Genomic DNA, 24,028 nt, shown 5'->3' with positions numbered 1-24,028 from the left:
TCCTCCCTTATGTATTGGGAGATATTGGCAATTCACCAGTCCAGTGGAATAATCCTTGAATGTACTGATGATATCATTCACAATACTGTACTACTGTACTCAGGTTGACGGCCGAGAGTTGTAATAAATGGACACTGCTCTACGTGGACTAGTGTTATTAGCGGCGTCCTCCAGGGTTCGGTGCTGGGCCCATTGTTGTTTTACGTATTTATCAGTGATATCGATGAAGGTATATCAGGCTTAATGTCCAAGTTTGCAGATGATACAAAGGTTGGCAGGGTTGTTAATGACACTAAAGACAGTATGCTACTGCAACAGGATCTAGAAAAGTTAGGCAAATGGGCTCAGAAGTGGCAACTGAAGTTTAACATTGACATATGCAAAGTACTGCATATGGGTAGCAGTAACCCAAGAGAAACGTACCAACTCTGTGGTACTACACTCAGAGAGGTGGAGAATGAAAAAGACCTTGGGGTAATTGTGCAGTCAGATATGAAGTTCTCTGAGCAGTGCAGACGGTCTGCCAGAGCAGGTCATGGAGTTTTGTCAATGATATATACGAATTTTGCTAGCAGAGACAAGGAGGTGAATATCCCTTTGTATAAGGCAATGGTCAGGCTACACCGTGAGTACTGTATACAGGTCTGGAGGCCTCATTTTAGAAAGGATGGAGTTGCCAGAACGAGTACAGAGAAGGGCAACAAGATTGGTGAAAGGAACAAAGGGGTGCCGCTTATGAAGAAAGGCTTAAATTCTGCAAGTTGCAGCATCTGGAGACTAGTCACCTGCGAGGTGATCTGATTGAGGTGTATAAAGCCTTGAATGGTTTGAGCAGGCTCAATGCTGACGGCATACTTTCCCTTGCTCAGACTAAGAACCTGAGGGGGCATAGATTCAAATTGTGCTCACCATTCGGTAATTTGCACTTAACTGCTGAACTGCTGCTTTTATCTGTTTATGTGAGCCCTCTCACCACGATTCAAATTTTTGCATGTGCACCAGCGTTCTACTGAACGGCCACAGTTATGCAAATCGCCACAGGCTGTTTCATTCGATTTTGAGGTTCTAACCTTTAGAAATAGTGTTGGTCCTTAAGTTTTGCATACCAGTGTAGTAGCAGCAGGTAGAAAAAAATTACATGACTTAGTAACTGCTTGCGTAATAACCTGTTTATGCCATCTGTTCTCCTGAATAATAACTTATTCGAAAGTGGAGTTAATTCTGTGGCCAAAGTTATGATTAAAGCCAGTGGAAATGGTAATGATATAAAGTGACTCCATCCACCGACGATGATATAGCTGACGTACGCAATCCACCACATAACTTGATTAGGATTAAATAGATGTCCCGTATTTCAGAAATGTCAGCCGAATGAGAATCCTCAACATCATCTTCTTGAATAGCAGTTAAATGTCCATTCATGCAATTACACATACCCTTCTTTTCTTGACCCTAATGACATTCATCGCAATCTATGTGCTAATTCTCTGCATGAATAGACAAGAGTGGTTTCACTTGCGTGACCGACAAAATATTGCAATCGAAAGTTGGATACTACGAACGCTCTCTACTAGCAAAATCCATTTGATATGGGAAGGGTATCTGATGTTCAGATTATCGTTTGATTTTGTTTCTCCTCTCCCTCTCTCTCTCTCTCCTCTTCTTTTCTTGACTCGCGTTCCCAACATCCTTATTCGCCGGCCACGGTGTTCATTTCGTTCTATCTAGGCCTGTCCTATATTATTGAATAGATTTTGTGAGGGGAATATGTTTGGTGTATCCATATTCGAGCCCGTAGTGTGTTGCCGGTAGTCACCCAAGTAAAACCACTCTTGTCTTTGAAGCATGTCTTTTTTTCTGCAGAGCGAAGTAGTATGTTCCATGAGATAAATGCTATTTAGGTCAAACTTGGTAGTTATCTGCGTGACTGCCTAGACAGATACTGTATCTGGCTGCTATAGAGAGGAGTGTGTTCGAGACTCCCCCTTGATTGAGCATTTCTGGAATATGGGGGACATGCGATGAATCCTAATCAAGTTTAGGTGGTTTGCTCTGCCCACTGGTCATGCTATCACCGTTGGCTGAAGTCACTTCCTTTAATCGTAACTGAGGCCTGAGAATTTTCGAAGAAGTTATTACTAAAAAGGATGACAGATTGCGTAATAGGACAACTGTATTGTTGTAGTAGGGTTTTAGGAGAATCAACGACTAAGGCCATATTGCTCAGTGTATATTGTCTGTAAATTGCGTGTGTTCTGTGTTCTATTTTCTGTTTTCTGAACCAAAAAAAACCAAGCTTTCCTCGCCTGAGACCGACTAACTCAGCCAAGTTGTGAAAAAGGCCCATAAAAATACCTCACGTCATCGACGGGACTTGAACTCGGGTCTTTTCCACCCGGTGCGGGGAGGACGGCGATTCTTCCAACTGTGCTACCCAGGAGGGCAATAGGACGATGCACAAAAGTAATTGGATTACGTATCCTTTCTATTTGGCATTTGGATAACTTTAAGGTTAACAAAGACATTCTGAGATGAGAAGGCATTTTGATTTGCAATAAGATGTCTTTAATTTCCAGGAGAGAAATTATGTACTCTTCTAGATAATGTTTGTCTTAAATCTTTGTAAACTGGGCAAAAGAATAAGACATGACTCCAGTCTTCAGAGGCGCCGCAGAAATGGGTATCTGACGTGGCTAGATTGAATTGAAGACGAGCCTTCAAAGAACCATGGCCAGTTAGAATGTATGATGTAAAAAGGCTTGGATAGAACAAAAACTGATTACTTTTTGAGGTAGTGAATTTAATATCAGGTATAAAACATCTGGTCACTGCTCCTTTGATCGAGGAATTCCATCTCACTTGCCATCTTTTTTAACATATTATGTCTGTAACTGCGTGTAGGTTTTTGGTCGGTTTGCTGCTTCCTGAAAGAAATCCGAGTTCCGGAGATAAAAACCATGAGCCATCATTAGCGCCAAGGCAGCTAAGGCCGTGAGGAATCAGCATACTATGTATTGACATTATACACAGGTAGATGAAGTAATTTTCGGTGGCCCTAAATGACGGTTTTCTTTTTTTGTTTGTTTGTTTTTTTTTGTATGCAGGACAGTGACACAAATAGTCTTGCTGTGTGTGGTGCGTATATGTATATACACACATACTGTAAAAATTCTGTTGTTGAGCTGAGTTAGATGCATCCATCTTTCTCGTCTTTAAACCTCCCCTCGCATATAATTTAATTTTCTGTTAATAAATTAATCATGTTGGGGAACAACACAAGTCAGTCTCTAGGCATTATACCCTTTTACCCTGGTCACTGGCATACCAAGCGAGCCGTGCGAAAATCTTCAGGTGATTGAAGTGTTGTAATCAATCATCGTATTACCAGCTCTCGCATTAACACAGTGCATATAAGCACTGTTGTCCTCACCCGTGTGGGAAAGGCCCCGGTTCGAATATCGTCAATGATGGGAGAAATTTTTATGAGCTTTTGCATAACGTGGCTGATTAGTCGGTCTCAGGCGAGGGTTGCATGGTTTATTCCTGCAGGAAACTCGGGTTTTTCGTCCGGTACACAGGCAAATCGGCCACAGACATGCGCAATTTACATACACACACACACACACACACACAGTGATGTGACTGAATTATAACTACTACACCGATGAGCCAAAACATTATGACCACCTACCTAATATGATGTTGGTCCTCCACGTGCAGCCAAAACAGCTCGTACTCGGCGAGGCATGGATGCTACAAGATTTCTAAATATGTCTTGTGGTATCTGATACCAACACGTAACCAGCAGATTCATTAACTCCTGTAAGGTCCATGGTTGATCTCCGATCTACGCTCAACCACGTTGTTGGTCTCCGATCTACGGCGTCTCAACCACGGACCACCGTAGATTGCTGTTCCAACACACTATAGGTGCTCGATGGGATTGATGTCTGAGGAATTTCGGTCAGGATAATACTGGAAGTCTTCCTCATGTTGCGCGAACCAGTCTCGAACAATCCGGGCGGTGTGGCATGGCTCATTATCCTGCTGAAAGATGGCACTGCCAGAGGGGAAGACCGTTACCATGAAAGGGTGTACCTGGTCAGCAATGATGTTTAGGTAAAGTGTCAAGTGTATTTCAGGTCAGTCGGCACCAAGGGTTTCCTCCATCTCAGCGTAGTTTACATTGTGGTGTGATATAGTTCGCTGTAAAGGCCAGAGATTTAAAAGTGTGTGGATCTTGGAATGTGTAGTGTCACGTACCGTTGTTCTTCTAGCCATTTAGCTCCCAGACCTCTGCTGAGGCCCGACGTTACCCGTGGAGGCAGACCAGGTACCTAATAGTTTGCATTTACTCTGGCAGGTCTTGCCACCTAATTTCCTGAGATTTCAGTGGCTAGGACCTTTAAAAAAATAAATGAATCTATATATACATATAATTATTTAATAATTGATCGATTGCATGGGGAGAGCGCTTGAAGATTGAGAGGCCAAAATGCGAGCGAAAAGTAATTTGGACAAAGTTAGATTTTGACATGTGGGGCGCATGCTAGCATTGAGATAGAGAGGGGAGGGAGACTGAAGGCTGGGAGGAGAACGACAGAAGGATGGGGTCAATAGTGAAGACGACCCCAATCAGATGTCAGTGGGGCATCCCATTCTCCGCCAGAGGGAGAAAGAGGGGTGGAGGGGAGGACCGTCAACTCCTCCCCCGACAGGGAGGTTAAAGTGGGCCAAGCAAGGGAGCTGGCACAGATCGCCAGTAAGGCTCGGTGGCAGTATGCTTGCTATTTGGTGAAATCCTTGAGTCGAGTCCGTGGTTATCACATCGAGGTGTTTGGTCCAGTCCGCGATTGTCACGTAGTAGCAGTATGTCTGCTTTTGGTCAGTTCCTTGGGTTGAGTCTGTCAGTCTTGTCTGTGGTTGTCACGTCCATGGTCTGGTCCAGCCCAATCAGTGTTTATCTTCCATGGGATGTGGTCTCATCTTAAGTAGTTTGGTTCAGTCGGCTGAGTGTCCGTCCATGGACATTGTGTAGTGGTTTATATGGCCAAGTTATTCATGGTCAGGCTTGGTAGATTCCAGTGATCTTTGGTGGTTTCAGATTTTGTGGTTTCATTGAGGGAGTTAGCCAGGGTTTACATTGGTTGTGCTTGCTGGGATTGTGGCACGGGGAAGGTTCGTCTTCTGTCGAAGAGGTCCTGTGCATATTTTGTTAGGGCTCTGTAACTACCCTCCTCCTCAGTATACAGTCCTCTTGGTTCTGTAATACGTATTGGATTTTAGTGATAAGGCGGCAACGAAGGTCGTCATATAAATGAGAGTGGTGCATAAGATGCTCCCATGTATTGCTGTCATTCCACAATAGCATGGTGGGGGGTGTCACTGAGTCAAAAGTTTGATAGGTTATGTCCGATGGTGCCGTGACCAGTAAGCAGGTATGTAACCAGCTGTCCTGGGGAGAACCAGTGCAGATCAGGAGAATCAATTAAAAATACCTTAGACGCCATGTTTCCGGAACATCTGGATCTATCCACCCTGGAGCAAACACAGCTCTGCCAACAAAATATCTCCTACACAACAACACAGGAAGAGGAACCCTTCACCAGGATTGAGCTGGAGATTGCGGCTGCCAAGCTGAGGAACAAGAAGTCCCCAGGGGACGATCTTTTAGAACCAGATATTATTAAGAAGACAGTTGAGACCATTTCGGAGGAAAAACAAAATTATACAACAAATGCCTAAAAGAAGGATACTTTCCTATGCTTGGAGGGTGGCAACGCTCAGACTAATCCTAAAAAATCCAACAAAGCGGCAGGACCTCCCGGGGTAATATCGACACATAGCACTCCTTACAGTACTCTGCAAACTGCTGAAATACCTGCATAGAAATAGGAAATAAAACCACTATTCAAATACAGGCCTAGAGTTCTCGAATCAGTTCGGCTTTCGGAAAGGACATTTTCATTAGGCCTAGAGTTCTCGAATCAGTTCGGCTTTCGGAACGGACACTCCACCACTGATGCCCTGCAAAACATTATCAACGCTACCGCAACAACAGATCGGAAATACTTCCGCGTCATTGCAATCGACTTCGCTGGGGCGTTTGACACCTTCTGGTCGCCAAGCGTCCTCGGTAGGCTCTTGGAGGCCAATCTTCCAATCAACCTATTTAAGTGCATAAGTACATATCTATCCAACAGATCTGTCTCAAAGTCACTGCTCCATACTGCACAGTAACAAGATCAATTTAAAAAGAATGCCCACAAGGCTCCATTCTGGGCCCACTTCTTTGGAACGTGGTACTGGACGGATTTCTAAATCTCAATCGTGGAAACGCCTTGTCCCAAGCCTATGCACACGACCTCATTCTGCTGTCTGGCTGAGGACAGCAGAGCAAATCTGAAAATTACAGCAAACCGGGCACTCCTGTTTAGGTAGGTGGTAGACACCAGAGTGCCGGCACATGGGTGACTGGATCCAGGGTAACCCAGTACAACATTGCCCAAAGCATGACACTGCTGCCACTGACTTGTTTTTGTCCCATGATGCATCCAGGCGCCATCACTTCCCCAAGTAAATGACGCACATGTACCCAGCTGTCCACATAGTGCAAGGGGAAACGTGATTCATCGGGCCCGACGACCTTCTTCCAATCACTCAAGGTCCAGTTTCGATGCTCCCGTGACCATTGTAGGCGTTGTCGCCGGTGAACTGTGGTTAGCATGGCCATTCGGAGCAGCCTGCGGCTACACAGCCCAATTTTCAGCACGGTTCGATGTACTGCTGTGTGTTGTGACACATTACTCCCATCACCAGCATGCAAATTACCGGCGAGTTGCGCCACAGTTTCCCTTCTGTTGCCATGTACCATTCGGGAGAGCCTTTGCTCACCTCGAACATAGATGAGCCGTGGTCGTCCAACAACTCTCTGGCGGTTCGTGGGTTTCCCCTCCTCGGACCACTTTCGGTAGGTACTGACCACAGCTGACCTTGAGCATCCCACCAACCGTGCTGTTTCAGCTATACTCTGACCAGTCTGTGCGGATAGCGCAGTGGTATCATCACCGTCATTCCCATACCGGGTGAAAAAGGCCCAGGTTCGAATCCCGTCATGACGCGAGGAACTTTAGTGGGCGTTTTTCACTCTGTGGCTCAGTTAGTCGGTCTCAGGCATAGATAGCAAGGTCTCCCCCCCCCCAGAAACGGGTTTTTCGTCCAACAAATCAGACAAATCGTCCATAGAACACGCGCAATTTACAGACATAATGCACAGCAGATGGATTTAATTATTCGGGTGGCCTAAATATAATAGGTTTTTTTTTTTTTTGATATGCTCTGACCCAAATTGTAATGGCCAGGTCGTCTGGCCATTACAATTTGGCCTTTGTCAAACTCGGTTAAGTCCGCTGCCTTTCCATCTGAAGAACTGATTAACGGAGCTCTCAGTATGAGGTGTTCTTTATACAGTGTCCTGACCCGCGCACGCGCCTTAGTTCACCTGCAATTGCTTAGATTTGCATAACGACTCGCTGGTCATAATGTTCTGGCTCATCGGTGTATATCCACAAGCCTATGCCGCATAGCTCGCAACATAAAAAGACGAACAGCTTTATACACTAGAGCACTGGTAATTTGCATCTAGTCGTGCAAGTTGAAGGATTAAGTACCAGGTATGGGGCGTAGTAAAAATATCACGGAGTTTCAAAAGGGTATGATTGCGTCGGGTGCTTCCATATCGGAAACAGCGCGTCTTGTTGGTTCCTCAAGGCCCACTGTGGTTTAGATGTACAAAGAATGGTGTCGAACGGGTCAAATCACCTCCCACCGACAGAACTGTAAAGGATTACACAAGATGGATGTTCGTGGTAAGCGAAGGATGCAACGCATTGTACCGGCTCCACGGAAGGTCACTGTGCGATAGTTGACATTGCAATACAGTATAAGGAAGGCAAGAACAATACCCCAAATGATTATGTGCCAAACACTCAGACATATGGGGTTCCACAACTGACGACCCAAGAGACACCCTCTCCTCACCGCTGATCATCGTCGACGGCTGAATGATATGGTGTTAACAGTACACTGTTTGAACAGTGGAGAACTGGAAACGAGTGTGCTGGTCGGATGGGTCCAAATACCTGATGCAACACGCCGACGGACTCCGCGTGTGGTCGAAATGGATACACGAGTCCATATATCAATTGCATGGTGCCCACTATCCAGGCAGGTAGCAGTGGTTGCTTAATATAGAGTATGTTTTGCTTGCAAGGACTGGGACTCCTGGTGTGTATGGACCCACGTTTCGTTGGCAAGGTCTACTGGCAGCTCTTAGGAGCCATGTGCAATTTGCCATGTTGCATTTTTCTCGAACAGAAACTGGATCTTCTAAGGCGATAATGCGCATTGTCATCGGGCCCGTACTATGCACAAATGGTTCGAGGAATGAAGTGAAGATATCACCCATCTTGATTTGCCTCCAAATTCGCCTGACCTCTGTCCAAATGAACACCTGTGGGATGAAGCATATGGACACGCAACCGTTTATTGCGACACTGTGGAAAGCCTTGCAGGCAGCATGGCTGCAGACTCTATGGCTGCCTTCACATCTAGTGAAGTCAGTGTCTAACGAATAGCAGCTGTTGTCCATGCCGACAATGGCCCAACACAGTATTAGGTAGGTTGTTATAATTCATTGATCACTGAGTGTGTATTCTCTTCCATTTTTTCCCCCTCCAACGTCTTAACATATGAAAGCGAGAAGGAGCTAACTCAGGACTGAGTAGCAATGGATAACAGTAGGACAAGACTTTGGGCCAAAGGCAGGTCGGTTACCAATGAATTTCTGTGAACTTATTCCCTTTAACATTCAGAAATCGAATAGCTGCCTATCGTTCTTTCTTTGGCCACGTTTCAAGTAGGGCAGCCATTCTGGCGCACTTACCTAATGTAACAAAGATGGCGTACAGCGTTCTGTAGCAAAAGATATCATCATTCTTCTCTTTCTTGGTGATGATTCCTTTTCTACTTCTCTCTCTCTCCCAGGTTAACTCGATTTTTTTTTTTTTTTTTTTTTTTTTCTGGTTTTTGGCTGGTGTAGCATAAGCGTTGTATATATGTGCTGGTGCACCGTTGTATATATGTGCCTTTTTAATGTTTCACTGTTCGGAAAGAATTTTTTTCCGTTAAAATTTGTTACCTTACTTTTCAAACAGCCCTCTTATATTATGATTTGTTCTGTTTTGGATTTGAATTTTATTAACCAAAATTATTGTGCCGGATTAATTTTTTTTTTTAACTCTGTAGGTTCTATAACTGCAATCGACTTTCAGTATAAATAGAAAGCGCTGCAGATTGCAGGGTATGTTTGCTTTTAAGGACAAAAGGGAACTTGATAAAAGATCATTATATATTCCTTTCACGAATACATTCTTGTTGATTAAGTGAAGGAGTTCAAAGTAAACTTATTCTGTTTGTGGAATTAATTAGTTGGCAAAGTTTTCTAGATACATTAGTTCAGCTAGCATTTAGTATGCTGACAGAAATTGGAGTTTCTCATTAGAGAATATTTGGCTAGGACAAAAGATGTTGCCTTCTCCTAATCATATTCATGAAATAAACTGCACCAGTCGACTGATTCCGAATCATTAATTCTTGGGAAAGAATAACTGAAGTCACATATAACTTCAGAGAACCTCGTCATGAAAAAAATCATTAAATCGTGCCCTGGGTATACATATGAAACAAGGAATTCCCCATTATGAAACTGCCTAACGCATGCGCAATACATGACTGTAACGGCATACGCAGAATTGGAAATGTATCTATTCTAGGACTCTTCTCCTTGTAATCAGTGCCTACATGTAATGGCACCTGTTCAATTTTTTATTCACTATTAATCACTTTTATTCTTCTCCCGGTAGATGCTAGAAGTGTCGCCTCCACTGCTCAATAATGAATTGCTAAACTTCCAAGACGACGCGTACCGTTCCAGTATAGCTAACCCCCTAATCATTTATCCACCTATGTCAATTTATAGCCTCAGGTGGAGCAGACGGTGTTTCCCAAAGGCTAATAAGGGCCAATCGAAAGGTGACGTCAATAGATTACACGCGCCTTCACTATGCACTGGGCCATTTCTCGCATATATATATCAATGACTAAGTGGGTCAGATGTGCAACTCACTTAACGACCTTATCTATCGTGACGTGGCCGCTATATTTGGAACTTGCTGCACAAATGATTCATGGAATTATTTATGGTACTCGGTTAAGGATTCGAAATAATATACGGTACAACTAGACAATAATTACGTTTCAGGAAACAATCCAGCTTCCATGTAGGTGATTCAACGGATGCTCCTAGAATTGGTTTCTTTTTGTGGCAACGAAAGAGACTCCATCTGTTTACGATTTGCTGTTGGCCTGAATCATTTATAATATGGTTATAATAAAGGCCGTGACAGCTGTCAGTGTCATGTTTGTAAATTGGGTGTATTCTATACAGTTCTATAATCAAGATAGGATGTATAGATGGGATATCTTGATTATGGAATTTTGTTTGCAGGATGAAAAATGTTTGTCATGTTTGTGCGTGTTCTTCTAGCACGTTAGTTTGTTTGTTTGTTTTGTTGGTTTTTAGGAGCATTAGCAACTAAGGCCATATTGCTCCGGGATATGCGGTGGTCATTCCTTGACCTTTCCGCATCCTCCGTATTTGGTGGTGACGGGCTCGAACCCCGGTCTAATCAAGAAGCGTGTGCTGCGCACTGCTGCTCCTTCCCACCTGGCTACGGAGGCGCCAGAGCACGTTAGTGTTTTTGGTTTTGGAAAACCACAGCTAGTGTTAGTATTCTAAACGTGATGCAACGAAGCAAACTTTATACAGCAGTAGCCAAACAAATAAAAAATGATAACTACCTACTTCATTTGCCCATTCCTTCTAATAATCTGCTTTAAACTTATTCAAAATACTCACTTCCACAACGCTAGGTGGAAGTTTATTTTGCCTTCCAAAAAAAAACAACAAAAAACAAACAAAAAAAACCCCTTCGTCTAGTAGATCATCCATTGTGAAAAAAGTCCTATAAAAGTTCCTTCCGTCCACTTATCTTTGGGTGTTAATTTGATAAGCAGTAATCTAATTTGACAGGAAAACACCACCCACTATGTTCATTCAATTTGCTTTACTGGAATATATATATATATATATATATATATTTTTTTTTTTTATGTTAAAATGCAAACTCCTGGGTTTTTCACATGTGGCGCGTAAATAACGGGTATCGGCTTTTTCACAACGTGGTAGAGTAAGTTGGTCTCGGGCGAGGGCTGCATAGTTTTTATTTTACAGAATGTCAGGATTTTCATCCAGCAAACAGACCACAGAAAGCACGCAATTCACAGACACAGTGATGACGCCTCATAGCCTTAGCTGCTTTGGCGTTTAATAGACACTTTACAGTGGTCCAAGCTTGGCTGTTACGAGTATGCACTGTACAGGGTTACGTGCTTGATCAGATTAATCCAATAGTAATCTAGTCACGTGCTTGTCATTACTTGAACAACGTAATGTGTTGACATTACGATGGGAAAAAAATGATGGCACAGATCAAATAGCTAAAATCAATACCAACAATGTATTATTCTTTGGAAATGCCTTTATTTCGCCATCAGATAAAAGTCTCTCTCTCTGAAAAAAAGTCAACAACATTGACAAAATGAAATTCGAAAATATAGGGGGGGGGGAGTGAGTTTCAGATAACAAAAACGTTTATGCTTGACAAATAAGCATATTCTGTCAGTTGATACATGATAAATCGAATATTAGAAAAACAAAGGTTTCGAAATGACAAAATCAAACACTCTATTTTACAGAAACACTCAGAAAGGAGCAACTTTCAGAGAATTAATATAGTCAACTTTATTTTAGCCAGTAGCAGATAAAGTTCACTATAATGCTTAGTTAGTTAAATTCTAGATGTGTTTAGCTATACACATAAAAGATTAGAGCAAATTATCCTTTATTTCTAGGAATAACTGGTACTATCGAACTAACTGGTGCCCATTAGTACGAGGTGCGCATGTGTGGAGGATGATTTCAGAATCAATAATGTGAGATGCAAGTCTCTTCCTAATCAGCGGAGGGACAAGGATGCTGCAGCGGATGAACGCGAAGAGCAATCTCTCCCGGCGATAGCCAGCTGACCTTTGGTATATAAGAGAAAATGTCTCCATATGGCGAACGTATAAATGTCGCAGTTTCTTGTAAGTTCCCAAGTCTGGCATTCCTCCAAGTGGACTCCATTCCTGGAACTTAGATAAAGGCAGCCGATCAGATAAACGTAGAAATAAATGGGATATTTATGTAGCATTTATTTCTGATTGACTGTGGACCACAGTCGTGTAAAGAATTTTGGCAATTCCTACATCATCTTATCATCTAAAGTAAAATTGCTACAGTGACTTTTAGTGGTCTTGTAGTTTTATTCAATGCTTTGTGAGATGCATTTGAAATAGTGTAGTGGAAAAATAGGACAAGGAGATGGGGCATAGGATACATACTGAATAAAAATAGAATCACAGTAATAAAGTTTCCTTTCTTTTTGTTTTCAGATTTCTTTTTAGTCTTCTGTAGAGTTGCACATTCATGATTTATAATTAGAAAGTTTTTCTGTTCCTCTCAATTGACTATGAAGTTTTATTTTTTCTCTTTTTTGCTTTCGCAGAGTCAATATTCATTGTATCCTTGAAATGTGCTGAACAATAAGAGCCATGCCATGTTGCTCCAAAAAGCCTTGGATCGGTTCGATATGTGGTCCGAAAAATAACAACTAAAGTTTAATGTTTCTAAATATAAGATTATCCATTTGGGAAACAGAAATCATGGAATCGCATAAGCGAAGGGATAGAGGAGCGGTTTCATACCCCTCCGAAAAAATATATAGGGATGTTACGATTCGGTCAGACATGAATAATCAACAATAACCTTATTGATCCATGCAATGCAAACAGGCAGCTAGGAAGACATGGTGTCCCGTTCGTAGCTTACAGGACCTTTGCTAATAGGAAAAAGAACGCCATTATCATGGTTAGACAGCATTAGTATTAGCAATGGCCACATGGTGCAAGGAAACCTATGGCTTATGCTGCACCAGCTAAAAAATAAATAAATAAATAAAATAAAAAATAAATAAAGAAATAAAATAAAAAATAAATAAATAAATAAAATAAAAAATAAATAAAGAAATAAAATAAAAAATAAATAAATAAAATAATATAAAAAAATAAATAAATAAAAATTTAAGAAGAAAATTTTAAAAAATAATAAATAATAAGAGAAAAGGAAATAGACAACCTATGCGTTTCCCTCCTTGCATAGGTTATCCAGCTGATCTTTGAATTTCCCCAAACTGTCAACCTCTATCACCCATGAAGGTAACTTATTCCAGTAATTTATAACTCGCTGGCTAAAATAAAACTTCCTGCAATCCCTTCCCGTAACTTGAAATTATGACCCCTAGTTCTAGAATCATTTATAACAGTGAAAATTTTGTCCTCATTCATTTTAGGCCTGACGTAGCCCAGTGGTCAGGAGCGAGAGTGCATAGCACGCGTTCCTTAAGTGGACCGGGATTCAAGCCCGTGACTGGTAAATACGATAAATATTTGTACTGACTTCGTTGTCGTGCTGGAGTATAAACAGAATTTTTTTTTTTTTTTTTACTTATGCCTCTCAGAGCCTTAAACACCTCAATCAAGTCTCCTCTAAGGTGCCTAGTTTCCAAGCTCAACCCACATATTCGAAGTCTTTCCTCATATGGACATGCTGATCTCACCAGGCAAGTTACCCGTCTTTTGACCCTTTCAAGAAGCACAATGTCTTTCTTTAGGTGCGGTCTCCATACTTGAAAACAGTATTCCAAGTGTGGTCTAACAATAGCCTTATATAATGGGATTATGACGTCCTTATCTCTACTAGCAATTGTTCGATAAATTATCGACAGGACACCATGGGCCTTCCTTGCAACCTGTCTACAATGCTCGGAGAACTTAATGTCTGACCGTATCGTAATATCCAAGTCCCTTTCCCCCAATAACGGCTTTAGTTCAACTCCACCAAGTGCATAAGTTATTTTGGGGTTACTGTTTCCCAGGTGTAATACCTTACACTTTGTTGGATTATAGCATAGCTGCCATTTTTCTGATAATCCCTGAAGTCTATCTAGTTCACTCTGAAGAAGCTCTGCTTGGAGGTGATCATTAACTACTCTACCAAGCTTTACGTAATCTGAAAATTTAGACATCAGATAAACATCAGATTAGACATCAGATAATTTTAGATTTCCATTTATGGAAATCTAAAACAACAGATCCTTGGGGAACCCCATTTCTTATATCATTCCAATCTGAAGAATAACCGTTTATCACAACACTCTGCCTCCTACCCTAAAGCCATCCAGCTATCCATCTAAAGAATTTCCCTGTGATTCCATTCTGTTCCAGCTTATAAAGTAACCGCTCATGTGGGACTGAGCCAAATGCTTTGCTGAAATCCAAATAAATAATGTCGAAATTATTCCCTAAATGCCGACCGGGCTAGCCAGGTGGGTAAAGTGCCTGCCTAGCAACCCAAAGGTAAGTAAGTGTAAGTGTATTTAGGGTCAAACGGCACAAGGGGTTCCCCCCATCTCCGCGTAGTTTACATTGTGGGTGAACCAGTTGACTGGAAAAGCCAGAGATTTAAAAGTGTATGGACTTTGTACATGTGTGATGCCTTGTACCGTTGTTCATCTGGTCATTTAGCCGCTGGGCCCCTACTGAGGCCCAACGTTGCCCCACTTACGCCCCGTGGAGGCAGACCAGGAACCCAGTAGTCTGTTTCACTCTGGCAGGTCCTGCCATTTAATTTCCTGAGATTTCGGCGGCTAGGACCTTAAAAAAAAAAAAAAAAAAAAAAACAGAAACGCGTCGACGTAGGGGTAGAATCGCTTAGTTTTGCTAGGCCAAGTTATGGGCGTAAGGTAATTTAGATATGTTAAGTTTTTGGGTAGGGCTTTCGCTAGCTTATAGATAGAGAGGGGGGGAGGCAGAAGGCTGGGGGGAAAAAGACAGAAATATGGGGCCAATAGAGTAGGTAGCCCCAGTTTTCAGTGGGACATGCCCATGTCCCACCAGAGTAGAAGATATAGGGTGGAGAGGAGAGGAGGACGAAAATGTCCCTCCCCAGGGAAGTAGGTTTAAAGGTGAAGGGGGCTAGAGTGCCCTCTTCAGATCGCCATATGGCTATTGGCAGCTATTGTTTCAAGTTTCTTTACTCATGGGGCAAGCTCCGTCCTTGTGCCCCTCATCTTTAGTTGCAGCCTTTACATTGTGCTGGCTGGTGTCTCAATAGTGGTACTTGATGTCAGTCATTGTAGATGGTGATTAATGTCCTTCTCCTGATGAAGAGGTCTTGTGCGAACTGGGATAATGCTCTGTATTCATCCTCAGTATCTATGAAATGGGATTCCAATCCTTTTGGTAGGTATCTTATTTTTGTTATAAGTACCCCTCTGAGGTCTTCATATTGTGGGCACTCGTACACTATGTGATTCCAGCTTTCTGTCTCCCCGCACGTACAGTTTGGGTCCTCAGTGAGTCCGAATCCGTGCAGCTTCTCATTGTAGGGTCCGTGTCCTGTTATTAGAGATGTCAAATGGTACCCTGGGAAGTATCAGGTCGGCTGTTTTGGGTAGATTTTCTGGAGGTCAGGTAGATATCTTCTGGTTATCTCACCCTTGGTGGTCTCCGTCCAAGGTCGCGGGTTCGAATCCCGCCTCGGGCTTGGATCAGAGTAAAATGCAGAAACTTTGGGAGGTGCATTATGGCCACAGAAGCCGATGCGCCAAAAAAAAAAAAAAAAAAAAATCCCTAAATCCAGCTCTTGAGTGATGCTGTCAAAATAACTAATCAGATTAGTTAAACATGATTTTCCCATTACAAAACCATGCTGAGTATCCTTCAGAATTCTATTTCTATCTAAATGATCCTAAATTCCACCTATTATCATTGTCTCCATGATTTTTCCTACTACTAAAGTTTGACCGGATTGACCATCCGGTAAATTTTCCACTCACTCTTAGAACCACCCTTATAATGTATCATTGGCACTTTTCCAGTCCAATGGAATCACTCTCGAGTCCAGTGATGCTCTCATAATTCGCCTCAATGGTTCAATGCACTCACTTGCCGCTCCCTTAAGATTATAGGGTACATGCCATTACCCAGAATCCTTACTGGCCTGTAGGCTCGAAAGTTTTTTCATTAAATAAACATGTGGAATTTAAACATCATTAATTACTTTTTTTTTTCAACTGCACTCCCATAATTTCTCATTGACACAGAGTTTTTCTTCTGTAAATATCGATGCAAAATAACTTGAGTTCATCTGTAACTTCAGCTGGGGTATCTAATACTATCTCACGTCCGTTACATAAGGGTCCGACTTGGTTTGTCCTTCTCTTCTTTGCATTTATGTGAAGAATTCCTTATCTCCACTCTGTTCTCTTTGCTGGCGATTTCTCGTTAATCTGCCTTTGCCAGCCTAACCTTTTTTGTGACACTGTTACAGATAAAGTTGTAGCTGTTAATAGGCTTCAGTAATTTTTATTTCTCTGCAACTTTTCCATGCCGTCTTTTTCTGCTCAAGTAATCTGGCAACTTCCTTATTCATCCAACTTGGAATCTTCCTCGTGGAGTATTTTTAATAGTATATAAGCATTCAAGGCTTCTGTGGTTAATGTTTTGTAATACATTTGGAAGATTGTATTCAGAACTAGAAGCCATGTCTAAAGAAATGACATAGAACTCCTAAAAATGGCTCAAAGAAAGGCGAACAGATTGGTGATTTGTGAAAATTGATGCATGTGGACATGATCATGAGGTGTATCTTATGTAGAGCGGCTCCTGACGCTAGTTCAACTCCGCCATATCACTCTGTGATGATACAGAACTCCCTAAAATGGCCAGAAATATGTGTAGTGCTATATTTGTGCAGAGAGTGTATGTTGTATTATTTAGTTGTTTCTGGTCACTTTGTTATCAGGGAGCAGCGATCACTAGGAAGGCTACTCACCGACATTTGTTCACATTATGGGGAAGTGGACCACAATTATACAGGTGCTGTCCAAAACAGACAAAACAAAACAACCACAAAAAAAAAAAAAAAAAAAACACTCACACCCACAGGCAGTAGCTCAAATCCTGTGGGTGCCACCAGATCCCACATTACTAGGAACAAAGAAGGGCTCAGAGATGCCGGCATCCCGGCTCATCGGAGAGTGGCAGTACATTCATGCATACTTACACACAGAATGACACTCATTCATACAAGGATAGAAGAAATTGAAAAAAGAAGAAATAAAAGTGTAAAGAAGGAAAAAACAAGTTGAAATGACCCCATGACCAACAGATGTTTGGTGCTAGAATTCCCGCACCGAAGTGGTGCTAGCAGGTGCAGCTGGTGGTCAATAGGCGTTCTACCAAAAAACCTGAAGATATGCTTCTTCATATTACGCTTGAGGAGTAGCAGAGCGGCCGGTCTTGAGTTCATCGTAAGGGGGTCCAAGACATCGAAGGAATACAGACTCAGTAGGTTTTGCAGACTGTGTTGCATAGAAATATTGGTATATTTAAATAGTTGAAACTCCAGAAGTCGCAGTTCCAGGAAGATTGGGCGAACCACGAAGTTGGTGGCGTCTTTCAAACAATTTCTTCGCAAAGCTTTGGAAGGCAATGAAAATGGTTGAAATAAGGATATGTTCATTTCCAATAAAGAAATCGTGTTAAGGTTGATATTTCTAGACGAAGACCGTAGTAGAGGGTACAATGAAACTCGTTTGCGGAACCAGAGACGCAAGCAGGAGTAGGTGATTTGATGCATGTACGAAGAACAGTTTAGAAGGTGTGGACTGAAAAGTTTGACAATTAGACAAATAAGAAGCGATCTGATTGAGGTGTACAAGGCGTTGAAAGTTTGAAAAAAATGAATGAGGAAGGCCTGTTCTCCTTCGTAGGTGAAACAAGAGTCGGTAAATGCAAACATAAAATCTCAGGGAATAATAAAAGGTTGAATCTCGTGAAGTTCATCTATAGGCAGAGGATGTCGAACGGAGAAATAAATTTTCTCCCAGCTTGGCAGAGGCAGTAAGTCTGGCTAAGTTCAAAGTGAAATTGAATGGTTACCTTACGGGAATAAAAGGTATACTCGGATTTTTTTTTTTTTTTTTTTTTTTATTTGAAAGCGGATGTTAAGATATTCAGTGATAAGTGGTAAAGGATATGTGAGAATGAAAAAATATATACAGTGGCATTTCGCAGTCATCTCTGGGTGTGAATACTAAGTCTATTGATTTTGTTCAATACATTAGATTTATAGAGGTGTAACCTTTACGCTAGATAACAGAAAAGGCCAACCTGTTCTTTTTATGTGCGATTTTGAGTTACTGTGCGTGTGTAAGAACTTCTCATCCTTTTTCTTTGCTCCATAGATGGAAATCATTTGAACTCTCATTGCTATCCGCTTGCGAATTTATTTTAGATTTTTTAATTCTGCTTGCCTGACGTAGCCCAGTGGTCAAGAGCGGGAGTGCATAGCACGCGTTATTTGAGCGGACCGGAGTTCAAGCCTGTGACTACTAAATACGATAAATATCTGTATTGACGATTTTTTATTGTAAACTCTACTGACTCGGTTGTCGTGCCGGAATATAAACAGAAAATCTTGGAGATAGCGACATCATATTTCTTTGCTGTTTAATACACTACAGAAATTAAGAATTTAAATGCATCATAGTAGCAGTAGTACCATGAGCAAATGATGCAAGGAAGCAAGCTGATACAGCATCAGTCATAAAAAGCAACTACCCACCTCATCTGTCCATCCTTTCTGATAATGTCTAATTCTTCCTTAAATTTATTGAAACTATCGACTTCCACAACACTATATGGTAGTTTGTTCCAAAAATCAATTACTCTCTGGCTAAAAGCATATTTTAGCACATTTATCCTGCAGCCATCCTTTTTCAAATTAACTTTGTCCCCTTGTGTGCGTTGTCTGAGAATAGTTTCATTATCATTAAGTTTACTCAATCCGCTTAAATCTTTAAAAACACTTCAACAAAGTCTCCTCACAAGTGTCTAATTTCCAACCGCCGCAATTTGCAGGACCGAAGTCTTTTATCACAATTAGCAAAAGAAAGTTAAAAATACTTCATTTGTCAGTTGGGAATTAACCATGATGGAGTCCTCTTAAAAGGAGCTTTACCCGCTCTAAATCTGTTAATATTCAGGAAAGTTATTATATAGACATATCTCGTTGAATACTTTTTTTTAGAATATTTATACCATAGAGTTAATGATTCCTAATATCTCCATGACTTCAGTAAATGTCACATTTTTTAAGGGCTTTTTAGAATTTTTATCCCAATAACAACCCAATACAACAGTTGTTACTAATGGGGGTACCGCAGCCGACGACTGAACTGGGTTCAATCCTGTCAGCACAAAACAAGAAGGCACAATTGGGAAGAACAGAATATGGCGAAAACAGCATGAGTCCATGGACCCATTCTGGTACGTACGAACAGTGCATGCTGGTGGCGGCAGTGTAATGGTGTGGGGAATGTTTTCATAGTTCCCATTGGACTCCTTGATACCAGTGGAGCCACATTTGGATTCCACAGGTTATCAGGAAATTGTTTCCAACTAAGTTTTATCCCCTTGTAGCTACAGTGTATCCATCAGCGAATAATGCCCATGTCACAAGGCCAGAATTGTACAGAACTAGCTTCTAGAACAAGAGACTGAATTCAGCTTACTGCGTGAGCCTTCCCAGCCATTAGAAATCAATTAAATTGAGCACTTGTGGGGTGAGGTAGAACGAGCTGTTCGGAACAGAGATCCTCAACCATCCAGTCAGCAACTGTGAGAAGCAGTAAGCCAACATGAACGATCATACCTGTGGCACGCTTTCCACACTCGTGGAGTCGATGCCAACTAATCCAGGTAGTTCTAGGAGCTAAGGTGGGACCTATTTGATATTAATATATAAATAAAGTGGTATAATATTAGTATATAATAAATTAGTGTATACATTGTATGAAAATGCGTCTATATAAAAATTCATTAAGTTACCGCCAAAAATTTTCCGAAGCTGAACAGCCTACACAATTTAAAGAAATACTTGAAATAGGTAATTCAAGTATTTTCATGTTTTAAAGCTAGGTGGCAAATGCATATCACCGCGAAATTATCTGCTAAGAAATTAAGAAAAATCGCCAGTACACTGCAGGGATTTGCAGTACACTGCATTTCGAAATCAAAATTCGAAATTATTCCTACAAAGGGAAAATCCTTGCTCGACAAAATGTGGATATCCCATCTATTTCAGTTTGGGAGAAAATTGCCTTTATAGTTTATATTTTGTTTATCCCGTGTTTGCATAAAAAAAATATTTCGATTAAAGTTCTTCCGGCTGCTTTTTAAAAAGCAATAATGCAAAGTAAACGTTTTAAAAGACTTAAAATCGATGAGAACTGTCTCAATGATTCAAAAAAGAAAAAAACTATCATTTAACAATATCAATAACTGTCAACACTGCTTTTGTCACGCTTGGACCACGAAAAAATTCTCCTACTTCTGAAGCAAAGAACTTTTTTGAGACCCACTTGATCAAAGTAAAATCTCGGTGTACTTTTATACGATATAATATAATAAATAAATTTTCTCTTTATACTCCGGGACGACCACATGGTCAGAGAACTTCATATTATAGAGAGAATTTTATGTAACCGGAAAACCGCTTGTATTTATTTATCAGTATATCTCATTAGTTTAGCAATTCTTGATTTCTCGTAATTATTTACGGGAAATCAAGAATTTCCCGTAAATAAACGTCTTTGGCATAAAATCTCCTAAACACGCTTCCATCTTTTGGACTGGTTTTCCCAATTGGGTATCCAGGTTTCTCTCTGATCACTCATTGAGGGTGATGGTAGGTGGCTCTCTATCTTTTAACTTCTCCACCAATGCTTGCATTCCCCAGGGTTCAGTGGTACCTTCCACTCGTCTTCTTGTATGTTTTATCTTAGCAAAAAGATGTGTACAATTTCCACAAAGTGGAAATTGTACACATCTTTTTGCTAAGATAGCACGTTACATTTCATATTCCGTTTAAGGAACCTTGCTCTGTGCTGACAGCTTCAACTTCTTCAATATCCACCCCAATTGCTTAAATGCGATCATCAGGTAACTCTCCAATGGGGCAAAGAAAATTCAGCCCTTCTAAAACTCAGTGTTGTTTTCATTCTCGCAAAAACGCGTCTACTGCTTCTGCTCTCATTTTCTATGATACTCAATTTCCCCTTGAAAAATTCCGATTTTGGAAGAAAGAAAAAGTTTACACATTGAAGAATCAAAATTTTTCATCGTGAATGTTTATTCTTCGGTGTATTTCTTGTAAAGTTTAGTTTTATCATATCTTCCCAAAAATTAATGTTAGAAAAATTTCTAGAAAAATATCAAGGTCTCATGACGTTAACAAGATGTCATAAGACCTTGATATAAGCCGCTGGGTTTTGCTATCTGATTGTGAAAAGTAATGCACATGCGCACAAATTTTAAAAGCGCATTCAAATTCCAGGACAGGACAGGAAATCGTGTGATTATTTTTGTATAGCTACCCAAAACCTAATGCTTAAATTGTTTCAAGACAAGCCTCTTATTTTCGACTGATTCTTAAAACTAATCCAAATATGATCTGTTTTTGTGGATTTCTTTTAATATTACTTAAAAACGTAGTATAACCTGCAGCTTTTTGTAGTCATTTAAGGTTTATTTTAATTTTTCAATTCGGTTATGATTGAATAAAAAAATTATGGAACAGCAGCGCCCTTGGTGGCCAGACGTTCAATTTAATGAAAATTTGTCTGAAATACGTGAAAACATTTTATCTAATATTTCGCTCTTGATCTTTCATTCTACTTTTTTGTTGTTTCAGGATTAGCTCTTGATTTATCAATGGTGAGTTTCCATAAAGATATTCAGTAACTTTCTTTAAATTTAATCCTGCTTTTCTTTTGCTTCATCTTTGATTCATGGTTTTTCGATATTAATATTTTGTTGATAACAGAGAATCGCCAGGTCGAATTAAACGTGAAATTGATATAAAATTCAAATTCTTGTGTAAGGTTTAATTTTAGCCGAAACTAAAAACTTAAAATATAATGTTGGCTAAACTATTAACATATAATAAACACCTCGACTTTAGGCTATTTTATATCCTTAAACTCACAAAAGCCAGCAGCGAAACATTTATATTCAATAACTGCGATTATTTCCTAACCATTTATAGTTACATTTTATAAAATGTTACTACTAACTAAATTGTGACAAGTTATTTTTTGTTTCCACAGAACTAAAATAAGTTTATGTCACTATGTAGTGACCAAATTTGGGATAGTTTTCTGATGTTTTCAGTTTATTTTGAAATCATGCAACACAGAAATTTTCTAATTCAGACTTTATACAATAATGGAGGAAAGCACACTCGTTTTAAATTATTTTAAATTTTGTTCCCTTATTCTCAGATGCTCTTCGTTCAGGGAAATCAACTTCAGAAAGGTTAAAAGTTTATAACGCCAGTTTATAAAGGGGCTTACAACATGCAACGTATGGCAGTTTCTGAAAGACCATTTTATAGTTAGTGACGCATATTAATTAACGTCGTCTTTTTATTTATTTTTTTTTACACTAAAGGATAATGCTTGATAAAAAATCAGTCACTACATTCTACTTGATCATTCAGAAAAAAATTATAATAATAATAATTAATATAAATAAAAAGATTGCCTGAAAGGGAATATTAAACTTTTATCGATCGGTAGTTAAGTCAAATGAGCAACAGTTAAAAAAAAATCTCACAGAAAAAAGCAGACGATATTCAGTTCCCATCTGAATTTTCTTCTTCAAAACAAAAATGCTGTACTTCTGATGAAAATATATAAAAACAAATTTACTTCAGTTTACATTTAATCTTTTAATCGATTGAAATGTGAAAATTATTGATTATAGTGTACCAAATTAAGCTAGGAAACATCGTATAAAAACAGACAATAAAAGAAAAAATAAACTAAAAAACAGTAAAAATGTCATGACATAAAAAAAGCAACTGTTTATTTTGTTTACTGTCCTTTGATATGACGGAATTCATGCAAAAAGATTCATAAAGGTATCAGCCATGGATCACTTTCCTTGGCTGTGATAGATATCGCTTAACTTCGCGAACTACTTCACTACATATTGATCTGTCCCATTCCAGAGCATACTAATGTATGACATGCACATGTACGTCATACAAAGACTAAATTGTTAAAATATCCTAAACTTAGTAAATACCTTTTTGGTACAGGAAGCATCAGGACAACTTACAATCTTATGGTTGAGATGGGCCAGTTCCCGTTCTGTAACTTTTCGCCTGTTCTGCTCCTGTTGCTGACGTTTCAACTCGTTGATCTTGTCAACCAAATGCATGCCAGGTATGGCCAATGCTACGAAGGGTCGCGTGAGGAAAGAGCGGGGCATCCTTACAATAGGGGCGCACCTGAAATCCGAGGATACGCGGGGGGGACGTTTTAGGGTTAATTGACTTAGTGACACAGGGAAACAGCCGACGAGCGGCACTGGGCTGACGCCTCCAGCGTCGATTGGTTTGACTGGGAATGGCTGCAGCTGCAGCAGCTTCTGGGGACACGAAAGACTTTATGGAGCAATGACGTCATTAACCCGCAGATCACGAGACATAGCCATACGTCACTACCTATCGATTCCGTACGAGAGGGTTGTAGGAAATGGAACGAGATACACTGTGAGAATGTCAGTGGGCCAAGAATTAAAGCTTTCAGTATGACGCATGCATACCTTAAGTTGGGAGATTGAACTGCAATTAAAAGCATTTTTGAAATGTGCTTTGTGGATCATATTTGCAGTA

General features: G+C 40.4%; 1 protein-coding gene across 2 annotated transcripts in view; it reads right to left on the bottom strand.

Annotated features, from left to right (window-relative positions):
* LOC150079614 (uncharacterized) overlaps positions 1-23,774 on the bottom strand; it is an 88,846-nt gene extending 65,072 nt beyond the window's left edge. Inside the window, exon 1 of one of the 2 annotated variants that reach the window (XM_090384158.1) lies at positions 23,437-23,774. In XM_090384158.1, the coding sequence (XP_090240284.1) occupies positions 23,437-23,622 (186 nt within the window). In that variant the 5' untranslated portion in view covers positions 23,623-23,774. The remainder of the gene's footprint in view (positions 1-23,436) is intronic. The other variant, XM_090384159.1, reaches the window with a different exon arrangement.
* Between the last annotated feature and the right edge of the window lie 254 nt (positions 23,775-24,028).

The sequence above is a fragment of the Mastigoproctus giganteus genome, chromosome 10 (genome assembly GCF_048544385.1).
Source record: "Mastigoproctus giganteus isolate SK-2022 chromosome 10, ASM4854438v1, whole genome shotgun sequence".
NCBI classification, from domain to species: domain Eukaryota; kingdom Metazoa; phylum Arthropoda; class Arachnida; order Uropygi; family Thelyphonidae; genus Mastigoproctus; species Mastigoproctus giganteus.
This window is presented reverse-complemented; position numbering and strand designations above follow the sequence as displayed.